The 10830-nt window shown below is 35.4% G+C and overlaps 3 protein-coding genes across 3 annotated transcripts; 1 reads left to right on the top strand and 2 right to left on the bottom strand.

The window, feature by feature from the left end:
- Window positions 1-50: 50 nt before the first annotated feature.
- On the bottom strand, window positions 51-2171 carry LOC108567570 (synaptic vesicle glycoprotein 2B-like). Its single transcript, XM_017928110.1, has 6 exons — window positions 1846-2171; window positions 1467-1791; window positions 897-1412; window positions 714-846; window positions 237-657; window positions 51-182 (listed from the first exon to the last, which is right to left on the bottom strand). The coding sequence occupies exons 1-6, from the start codon at window positions 1910-1912 to the stop codon at window positions 112-114; spliced, it is 1533 nt and encodes a 510-aa protein (XP_017783599.1). The 5' UTR covers window positions 1913-2171; the 3' UTR covers window positions 51-111.
- Window positions 2172-2383: 212 nt separating this feature from the next.
- LOC108567566 (synaptic vesicle glycoprotein 2C-like) lies at window positions 2384-5016 on the bottom strand. Its single transcript, XM_017928105.1, has 5 exons — window positions 4829-5016; window positions 4597-4770; window positions 4220-4544; window positions 3128-4167; window positions 2384-2731 (listed from the first exon to the last, which is right to left on the bottom strand). Exons 1-5 carry the CDS (start codon window positions 4836-4838, stop codon window positions 2682-2684), a joined length of 1599 nt encoding a protein of 532 aa, XP_017783594.1. The 5' UTR covers window positions 4839-5016; the 3' UTR covers window positions 2384-2681.
- Window positions 5017-6401: 1385 nt separating this feature from the next.
- Window positions 6402-8038, top strand: LOC108567553 (synaptic vesicle glycoprotein 2B-like). Its single transcript, XM_017928092.1, has 3 exons — window positions 6402-6495; window positions 6544-7354; window positions 7405-8038. Exons 1-3 carry the CDS (start codon window positions 6402-6404, stop codon window positions 8036-8038), a joined length of 1539 nt encoding a protein of 512 aa, XP_017783581.1.
- The last annotated feature ends 2792 nt before the right edge of the window (window positions 8039-10830 follow it).

The following is a 10830-nucleotide window of genomic DNA, read 5'->3' on the forward strand; positions in this document are numbered from 1 at the left end:
TTTCATTTTTATTACGTTAACTGCAATAATATAATCAGGAATTTGTTTGATGACATTTATGAAAACATAAAATAAACTTTAAATTATTCAATAAATATTTTTATTTCTGTTCTAAACATTAGGTTGTATCATCTTCTTGATGCTCGGTGGAGATGGTAGCAGCAAGACTGTTATTATTAACACTATAAAATAAATTAATTAACATCTGTTCCATTATTTATTTTTTTGCAACTTACATAAATGATCCACTGCAAATATGTAGTACATATAATTGCATATCGAGTAAATAATCGGTCCTGTAGCATTGGAACCAGCCACGGCTCCAAACCTTCCGGCCATCAAAGAAATAGCTAAAGCCATGGCTCTTAGTTGAGTTGGAAACAGTTCCACAACTATGGCATTTATAATGCCAACACATGTAGCTTCCGTCAAGAAAATACCCATCAATATTTGAGTGGAAAGTTGTTCCTTAACATTTTGCGCAGCAATACCACAGCTTGTGGTTATTATCAATAATGAAATAAGAAGTTTCTTGGCTCCGACGATGTTGATAACAGCACCAATGAAGATGTACATAAATGCAAAAACGACTCCGATAAGCAAAGATGTTAAAAACGCATTCACATCAACTGTATCCATGCAAATATCACTAGTAATCTAAAATTATATAAATGAATGCATTGATTTATTTTCAATATATTTTGCATAATCACAGTTGAATTAGCAGTAATTTCGTTGTAATACTCTATGGATTTGCACATTTCCACGGATTCGTCGGGATTCGCGACGCTAAAGCTCGCCATTCTGTTAAGAACCTCTGGGTACCACATGATCAAACCTGAAGAACTGTTGGATCAATTGATTATATTTATTTAGTTTGTTCTTCATGATCTTACGAGAAGAAAGCTCCGAATTGTAGAAAGGAAACCATTAAAGTTTTTAGTAAGTAGGGTTTTTTGAAAAGAGGCGCTGTTTGGAACCACATGGTCTTCAATACACCACCGTTCTTGAGACTTAAGTCCTCTTCAGATTCAATTTCAAATACAGGAAATTCGTCTGGATTTCTATTGTAATTTTTAGAGTACATGTGTTTAAGTATATTTAGAGCCTCTTCGCATCTTCCTTGAGCTACCAAGTACTTCGGGCTTTCTGGTAAGTGCGATAAGAAGAAAGCGAATAATAGACTGGGAAGACCGTAACATATCACCAATAAACGCCATGGACGGAAACCGTTTTCTAAAAACGATATGGGAAAATTGAAGTCTAAAGGAAGGATCAACCACGCTAATCCTGGTATCAGCATATTCCCAAAAGCTACAAAAGTTGCTATCCACGAAACCACTTTTGGTCTGTAAATCCTATCGTGGAATTCACCTGCATAAGCGTAGACTACAGCAGACGCCCCGCCAACGCTAATATATCATAAAATTAATAATTTTATACATTTTGGTAATGTAATTACTTACAAAAATCCATTTATAAATCTAATGAAAATAAAGAGCCAATCGTATGGGATTATGCTTGATATTAGACTAGTGATGAAGCTCATGATCATGCTGACTATGAGAACGTTTCTTCTACCTCTGGTATCGGCTATGAAGCCCCACATATGAGAACTCGAGACAACTCCTAAGAAACTGATGGCCGATAATAAACCTTTCGTTGAAAGGCTCAAGTCTAGATCGCATTGCGATGCCGGAACTACGAACATCATCGCCATAGTTTCTATGATCACAACCATCAAACATCCTCCCGAAGCCAGAAGTATTTTCAGGTTGAATTTTCCATATCCTAAATGAATTTAATCAATGTATTTACTTGCCACTATACATTATGAATAATAACCTGTTAATGCGACTGCTTCCTCGAATTTATGCTTCCTATCGCAAGAATTATAGTTTTGAAAACCCATTTTTTCATTTACAACTTTCACTCACTCATTACTTAAAACGCAATGAAATACTGAAATTTACGTTACAAATTTTGTTATCTGTTCAAAGTTTGCGTTTGGATTTAAATATGCAAATGCTGAGATTTACGGCAGCATTAAATTAGGCAGCTCATTTTCGAATAATAAGGACCGTGACTTGCCATGTCTATTTGCACATTTTCATCAAATTAAATTGAATCAACACCGAACTTTTATCTTTAATTTTTTAACTAACATTTGCACAGCAGCGTTCTCAAATACTAATGTTCAATATTTGCAACGGATAAATATATTTATTCAATTGCTTTTCTCCCACTTCCATCAGACAATTGCTATTGTGTTCCGCTATAATCAGCATGAGGTCGCATTGATTATATAAAAAAGTTCATAAACAAGTTACTTAATCCATATAAATTTTATAAATTTACTCAAAGTATATCAGAATCACTTACAGAAATAAATGGCAAGTAGTGTAATTATAATCACATTATCAAGTGCGGCGTAAGTTCGCAAGCATCGACTGAATTAGTACATCGAACGGCAGGCTTTTTTAATAATCAAGTTTATCATTTGTTAGTAATGACACGTGCCTATGCACCTAAATTGTAAGACAATGTTGTTTCCCTTTTTGTATACGGCTGAGTTTTTCTCTCGCTCTGTTTATTGTTTGTACAAAACCGTTTAAAAAATAATATCACATGTTTGGAACTAATTAGGCGTATCTATTGAGCTGCAGATGAAGTAAAATCGATCATTGAGCTGCAGTTCTTTTGTATATAAAGATGGAGAGTATGGCACATCCTGTAACAGAAAGAAAAAATATAAATAGTTTTTGTTTTATAGATTACGCGACTTCAAGTTCACGGTTTTGCAATATCAGTTTTATCTTATCCATTTTTATACTACGTAAAAACGGCTACTATGTGAATCTAGACATTTGTTATTTTAAAGAATTAACCCATTCAGTACTTTGATTATGTGATTTTAGCCGAGATATCGACATATCAAGGCTAATTTTTAAGCTACAATCCATAGTTTTAGATTAAATCACTCACATAAGATTAATCGAAAATATTAAAAATGGGTCAAAGTAAAAAAAATATAAATTAATTTATAAAATAGAATCTTGAGTTATATTAAGTACTGATCTTATGATTATTTGTAGAAACTTAAGGATAATGAACAATTAGAACTCACCTAACAAATTAAATGCATAAAGGAAATATGTGATGTCGCAGTTCCATTGCAGCAAGTGTCCAAAGATGGAGCTGGATATGACGCTTCCAAGACGACCACAAAATATGGTAACGCATCCAGCCATAGCCCTCAAATGCGTTGGGAACAAGTCAATTACAGCGGTGTTCACTAAACCAACGCAAAGACCACTTCCAGCTAATACAATTATATACAGAATATCTATGGCCAACTTATCCGTAACCCAGTACAATAAAGCAGTGGCCAAAGCAGATGAAATCAAGTAGAGTATTAAGAGCATCCGAATGCCGAGCCTCTTCACGCCAAGACAATTGATGACGAATCCAATCAAGTAGGCTACACCAATGTAAATGTTTTGAGTAAATATTGAAGTTCCGATTTCGTTGCTGCATTCAATCAGATCATCACCCGAATCCAGAAATTGGTTACCCGAACTGATAGCTTGACACACAGTCGCCTCTTCCGTGCTTTTAGACACCTGCAGAAGAATATCAGGATACCAAAGCAGAAGACCACTTGAAGCCACCAAAGTTCCAAACTGTAAGCTGCAAGTTACTAAGCTGCTCTTCAAGTATTTCAACGTGAACAGAGCATAGATCTGTTTTAGGAAACCGACTATAACATTATCCTTTCGCTCGACGGATTCAGGCTTGTTCAACTTTTTAACCTTGAATTTTTCATTTTTAAAATTCCAACTATGTATAGTTCTGAGCACTTTGAGAGCTTCTTTATCTCTTCCGACTTGTAGAAGGTATTTAGGACTTTCCGGTAGGAAGAATAGAGCTACGCATGCTGAGAGAGTAGGCGCGGAGCTGATCAATATGAATAATCTCCAAGGTAGAAACTCGAAGCCGAAGATATTCCAGGAGAATTTAAGAGGAAGCACAGCCCAAGCCATGCAAGGTAGCAGGAAAATTGATAGTCCGATGAAGATGCAGGATATCATTATACTTGTTTGTCGATGTTTCATTGCCAGGAATTCTCCCATGTACGCGAATACCGTACCAGAAGCGCAAGAAATTCTGCAGGTTATAACATTTAAATAATTTAAATAAAATCATTGAAACAACTTACGTTACTCCGTTCAGGAATCTGAAGATTAAGAATAACCATAAATATGGGGATAGGCAAGAGCCTAAGCTGAAGAGTACAGTGAGGAAGAGCGTGTAGATGAGGCAGTTCTTGCGTCCTTTCGTGTCGGAGACGAAACCCCAGATGAATTGCGTGGTCATCACGCCGATGAAACCAATGGACGTTAATAAGGATTTGTCATCGACGGATAAATTTAAATCGCATTGGGCTGCTGGAAGGATGTAACCTATGGAGTAACACTCGCTGGTGACGGCATACAGAATTAATCCGCATGTGAGGATGAGGAACAAATGGAATTTACCGAAACCTTTAAAAGAATAGTAAAATTATTTGACTTAAAATCTTCAAATTAATCTTACCAGTTTCTTCAAGAGCATCTTCGATGTCGGTTGATGTAAAGTCAAATTTGGAATCATCGCTTTTGGGTTTATTATTATTGACTACGCTTAATTGAATAGTAGATATCTCAGATTTACTATCCATTTGACATTCGATGCTGAGACCATCCTCTTGACCTCCGTCATCTTCCGCACCTGAAAGTATACATTACAGTTAATTAATAGTTTACGATATATTGTGAAATAGACTTACTTTGGCCCATTTTGCTAGGTGACTATGTGACGAATGCTAGAAACCGGACCCGGCTTTCTGGACTATTTAAGATAATTGCGACGATGCGGTGACGTATTTAGACTATTTGCTCGTCACAAATCCGAGAGTATTAGGTGGGCGCATTAAAGATTAACAATTACCGTGGCGTGTAGAAGCTTTGGACGCTATCTTTGTAAGAATGTAGGCGAAAACTGTATCGTACAATTGTAATATAAAAAGTTTTTAAAAATAGCGTAAATTCTTGGCAAATATTTATACATCTAAATCCAACATAAAACAAATAATGTCTAAAGAATATGTGTAGACATTGTGAAATTATTTTTTTGCATTCTGTTATTTGATTCAACTAAGATTAGCATAAAATGTAACAAAATACAATATTCAGATTTTGTTGCGGTGAAGTCTGATTGCAATCTGTTGTTACATGGGAATGTGTCCACCTTTATACTCAACTGCAATTTACGTCAAAAATTATTACATCATTCTTATGCCGTCTACTACATTTAAAGTTAAATTTTCTCGTTGCGTTACTATGCAATTTTGAACTAAATCCTAAGCAATTTACGTGCTTGCAACTGCAAACACAGTATATATTATGTGTTTAATGCAGGTAGTTAAACAAAAACATGGAAAATTGTTATATGTTATTTTAAATTTTCCGCTATTCTATCTATTTTTAAATTTATTTTATTTATTTTTATTTATTTATTTACGTTAATTTATACTTTTTTTTTAATTTAGAAGTATTGTCTTATTAGTAAAATTAAAAGTGTATCAAGATGAAATAATTTAAATGTGGAAAGCTCGTTTTCATAATTACGTAAGTGATAACGAGTGAAACTCTCAAAAGCCCCTCTTTCATATTCTGCTGCCCTGCTATGCAGGCTATTGACGCTCTATCTGTGGGCAATTTATTTCCTATAAAAGGTTGGAGAGCTATTAAAGATAATAGTCTAGTTAATGCAATAGACGCAGTATCAATTCTGAGCAAAACTTAATTGAGGCCGAACCGTTTAAAACGCACCCTTGTGCTTGTACTTATTGATCTACCGCTGGTGGAAAGCTTTCACCCTGCAAGCACATCCTACTGGGTCCTGCTATCCTGCTACCCGAATTTCCCTAGAAGATACCTAACAGCGACCCTTTTCTCAAGTTGGAAAAGGAAAGCGTTCGACCATTTCCTTCCACCGAAACACATCAAACCCTATCTATCTTTTTCTACCGACGCATATTTTCCCTTGAATAATTCTTATTGATTTCTGTGCGCTCCCGTTGTTTCCTTACCTCCCCCGACATCATCAATTCGACAAATAATTGCTGTTTACGTTCCGTGCCAATAACCTTGATTTTGTAGTCGTTAGAGATGATTTATCTGGATAGGAAATCAATTACCTTTCCCACCTGTTCGACCGATTCCTATATAAATGAGTCGTTGCAGTTTTTCCCACTCATTTCACACCTAGCCCTTTGACAACTTATTATTGCTTTCTAAATTAACGATTCATAATTAGTGATAAAAATAAGATAATATACATTAATAATTGATTCAAATATGAGTCTAAAAAACGTGTATCTGCCGAAAAGCTTCATAGAAAAGGGCAACGACTTTAAGAGCGTAGATTTAGATACTGCATTAGAGTTAGCAGGTAATTAAACTAATAGTTAAATATATAGTCTTTAAAAAAATCTTTTAGGATATGGAAAGTTCCATTATAAAATAATTGCGATTAGTGCAATCTGCTTGTTAACGAACGGATTCCAAAACGGTCTTCCATCGTACGTGTTTCCATCGGCCGAAAAATCCTTGAAAATAACTTCTGTGCAAATTGGCTTCTTGAACGTAGCCTTTCAACTTGGCGGTATTTCCAGTGCTTTCCTTTGGGGATCTTTGGCCGATTCCTATGGTCGCAGAAAAATCCTTATTATAACATTAATCAGCGATTTTCTTGTAACAACAATATGGTCCTGCATCTCCGATTATCGCGTGCTGATCTTTTGCAGATTCAGCAACGGTTTCTTAATCGGAGCTCCAGGAACTATAGTTTTTAACTACTTAGCTGAATTCCACGCGGCAAAAATTCGTTCTAAGAGTGTTTGCTATTTGGGAGCGGCTTTCACCTTGTCCTGGCCTTTGCTTCCTACAATAGCATACTTCATTCTGCCATTAGATCTTCAATTCGAGTCGTGGCGTGTATTTGTTTTCCTGCTAGCAATACCAGAGTTGTTAACCGGTTTATGGTTGATTCGAATGCCGGAAACTCCAAGGTATTTGGTGAACACGGGTCAAACGGAAGAAGCTCTGATTGTTTTGAAAGCAATGCATTGGGACAACCGCAGATCTGACTTTGCTATCAACTGTTTGAGGAGCGAGAGCGAAGTGAATGCTTGCGGTAAACTTTCGGTCATATTTAAGAATATGTTGAAGCAGATGAGAAGACTTTTTCGATCGCAGACCGCCAGCTTGACCGTTTTGATAAGTTGCATAATGTTTTGCAATATGTTTAGGTAATTAGGCTTAATGTTAATTAAATAGAAATTAATTGATTTATTTGCAGTTACATTGGTTTGGGATTGTGGCTTCCTGAATTGTTTCTGCGTTTTCAATATTTTGAAGCGAATTTTCCGAATGATACTTTTACGGTGAAGGATTTGGCTTCGATGGTAATTGATGAAGATAAGGTGTTTGATTTTAAGCTGTTCGAAAGCACATTGATGATCGGTACTTGTTGCGTGATGGGTAACTTGATGTCTGGTTATATGAATGGGAAAGTTTCTCAGAGGTTGGTGCCTGTGCTGACGATGGCTTTGGGAGCAATAGCTTCTGGTAGCATCTACTTTTTAAGATCTTCTTGGGAAAATTTGCTGGTAGCATGTCTATTCCAAGGGGCTATGGCCACAGGAAACGTGGCTATAGGTAGTGTCGCTGTTGAATTGATTCCAAGCAGTGTAGCCGCTGTAGGGCTGTGCTTTGTTATCTTATTCGGAAGAATTGGTGCTATGGTTAGCAATTTGATATTTGGATTGTTCATGGATACAAGATGTGAGCTGCCGATATTTCTTGTGTCCGGGGCATTGCTTTTAGGCACGTTTTTATGCTTATTTATACCGGGTAGAAATAAAAAGGTGACGTGGCTGGGAAGCAACAAGTTGCACATCGACATCGCTGTTATATCGGAGGACAATGTGTAGCAGCTGCCTTTTATAAATGGGGCGAGGGGTGGATTAAGCCTCCTGCGTTTCCTATCGTCCTGATGCGATTTTTCCATGGCGCCGCGACGCTTCGCCCCAAAAGGTCAGGGTCAGCGTTGGTCGGCGTCGTTGCAACCCCAACGCAGCTCTAACCCTTCATAAAATCCTGGTAGTTTTGACCAAATGCGCCGCAATTTTGCGACTCCACCCGTTGCCACCATTTTCAAATTCAACCCTTCGCACGAACACCTCTCACATCCACGTATCTTATATAATCCTGATACGATTTTCAGACACGCCCTGAAACCGTGGGCCAAAGGGTTCTCTTTCCTGAAATCCTTGCAAGCAGGCGAAACGCGTTCATGCTTTTAAGCATTTATGTAATAACACTGAAATAAAAAATATAAATCAAATATGCTGTTTTATCATGATTTAATAGAATATTATAGCTGTCATTAATAAACAATTAATAAGCGTATTGCTTATATATTCCAACATTTTGTTTTACTTGCTGTAAATATAAAGTAGTTAAGGGTGCTTCCCCTACCTGCGGTGTATTCATCATTTCCTAGTCACTAAATTCGGGACGTCGTGACGTTCGACCCGGAAATTTTCCCAGGGTGTCGGCGAGCGCTCTTCCGGTTCCTGGTTTCCGGGTTACAAATTTAAATATCGAGACGATGCTGCGGTGGAAAATTTAAATCCCCCATACCCAATTTTAAAGTCTTTAAAACATTAAATCCGGGAGTTGCAACCCCTGCGACCTGTCCGCTTTTCTGCTCTCTTGGTGATGCTTCACCCCAGATATTATACTTCGCATTCCGCGCGTATTTTAAACTATTTTCAAAATTAATTAGGGGTAGATACCACTTGAATGCAGAAATACGAAGTATGGACGGCCCATTACATAATTTTATTTATTTTATAATAATGGCTGCAAATTTTAAGATTTGTGTTTCTCGTTTTCCCGAAAAATTCTACTAAAAAAGATTCCTTCATATTTATGTGTTTAATTATGAACGACACTATTTTGTTGATTTTATTACTTAATTATGTGCAAAATTAAATGTTCAGTATTCTTGATTTTTTTGTAACTTTATATTATAAACAATTAACAGTTTAGAAATAAAAATATATAAAATTTAGTAATTTCATTAATTAAGTTTAATTAAGATCTACAAAGGAGTATTTTGGACGATTGTAAAAATCAAAGAAAACTTATCGTCAATTGTTACATATAAAATGTGGTACAAAAATAGTCATGGTAATTTGATAGCAAAGAATATATGTTTATTTTAAATTTATTTATTTTATTATTAAAAGCAACAAAAAAGTACAAAATGGAATATGTTTACAAAAATATATATATATAGTGTATATCCAGTGGCGGATTAAGGGTTTGTTGGGGCCCCTAAACTAATTATTTTTGGGAATGTTACGAGTTTCCTCCTCAGTCTCTATATGAGTGTCATCCTGCATCGTCCTGCAAGTTTTCTGATCATTCATTTTATCCATCTTCACCTGTTTTTTGAGAAATTTTATATTATTGCGTATCAGCAATTTATTTCTCATATCTGCAGTGTTCTTTATTTTCTTCAAGCCAATCTTAATTATTTTTATTCTCTCTCGTCTGCATGGCAGTTTACACAACACCGTCTTTCCTTCACAACAAAGTTTCCATTTAGGAGCAGCTTGTTTGTTCTTAGTGTTTGGTACTCCCGATCTGCTATTCCTGTTGATTGCTGGCATTTTTATTCTGGTCGATGTGTTAAAGTACTAGTTAAACTGATTTTCGAATACTGACTGAAAATTTGTTTCATATCTATTATATACCTTGTGGAATCATACTCTTTGGTACCCGTTCCATAATTTTTTCAAATAATTTTATTAGGGTAATTAAAAACGGTCAATTTAGAAGTTCCGAATTTCCAACATTTTTATTGCTCTAATATAACTACGTACTCTGTAAATTTACATGTAAATTATCATAAAAATATTATCCTTCGAAGGTATTTAAGATTCGTTGAAATTATTTAATAAACTTATGTCCAAAAATCCCTTTGTCCATAGAACATTCGTAGGAAAATGTGTGAAAAGATACTTTTTTGGTACCTAATGTACAAAAATTGGACTTAAACCGCATAAAAAAATAAAACGGCTCATATGTTATTATAATAAATGGTATAAGTCCAAATTTATAAATATTCTATAAAAAAATTAATAATTTTATAGTGTAAAAAATATCACACGATTTGCTTAACGTTTATCAATAAGATGAACTGGCTAATAGGAAGACACTGTTGCATATCAACAGAAAACAAAGTGCTCCTGTATAAAGCCGTTCTAAAACCGATATGGACCTGCCTGTAATACCAGTATTGATATAATACAGAGATTCCAGTCCAAAACGCTGAGAAAAATTACCAATGCTCCAAGGTTCTTCACAAACGATGAAATCCAAAAGTAAACTAACATCAGTTAGCTAGAGAATTACCCAAATCAACTGGCTACGGAGCTGATAAATACTGCAGATCATCGTCGAAGACTGACTTACCAAACCGATTTTAATAATCAATAAATCAATGTTTGCAAGTGCTATAAATAATTATTGTTCATTAAGGGTTCTAGTCTCTTCTTAGTTATATGTTTTTCTTTTTGCCACATTCATAAAGCTTGATATCTATGTCAGATGATATATTGCTTTAGTAATAATAATAATAAAAAAAATATTTTTAATTATAGTTTATTCAAAAATAACGGCTCATATATCGAAATGGTCGGTTTTGCACTCT

The sequence above is a fragment of the Nicrophorus vespilloides genome, unplaced genomic scaffold, assembly GCF_001412225.1.
Source record: "Nicrophorus vespilloides isolate i.1.1-1 unplaced genomic scaffold, Nicve_v1.0, whole genome shotgun sequence".
Taxonomy (NCBI): Eukaryota; Metazoa; Arthropoda; class Insecta; order Coleoptera; family Silphidae; genus Nicrophorus; species Nicrophorus vespilloides.

Excerpts from the sequence above, each read along its gene's own strand:
- LOC108567570 (XM_017928110.1), bottom strand. The coding sequence starts at position 1,912 with ATGGGTTTTCAAAACTATAATTCTTGCGATAGGAAGCATAAATTCGAG. Across the intron at positions 1,792-1,845 it reads GGAAGCAGTCGCATTAACAG|GATATGGAAAATTCAACCTG; the intron begins GTTATTATTCAT and ends AAATTCATTTAG. Across the intron at positions 1,413-1,466 it reads AGATTTATAAATGGATTTTT|CGTTGGCGGGGCGTCTGCTG; the intron begins GTAAGTAATTAC and ends ATGATATATTAG.
- LOC108567566 (XM_017928105.1), bottom strand. Across the intron at positions 4,168-4,219 it reads AGATTCCTGAACGGAGTAAC|AATTTCTTGCGCTTCTGGTA; the intron begins GTAAGTTGTTTC and ends TATAACCTGCAG. Across the intron at positions 2,732-3,127 it reads TTATGCATTTAATTTGTTAG|GATGTGCCATACTCTCCATC; the intron begins GTGAGTTCTAAT and ends TTTCTGTTACAG.
- LOC108567553 (XM_017928092.1), top strand. The coding sequence starts at position 6,402 with ATGAGTCTAAAAAACGTGTATCTGCCGAAAAGCTTCATAGAAAAGGGC. Across the intron at positions 6,496-6,543 it reads TACTGCATTAGAGTTAGCAG|GATATGGAAAGTTCCATTAT; the intron begins GTAATTAAACTA and ends AAAATCTTTTAG. Across the intron at positions 7,355-7,404 it reads ATGTTTTGCAATATGTTTAG|TTACATTGGTTTGGGATTGT; the intron begins GTAATTAGGCTT and ends ATTTATTTGCAG.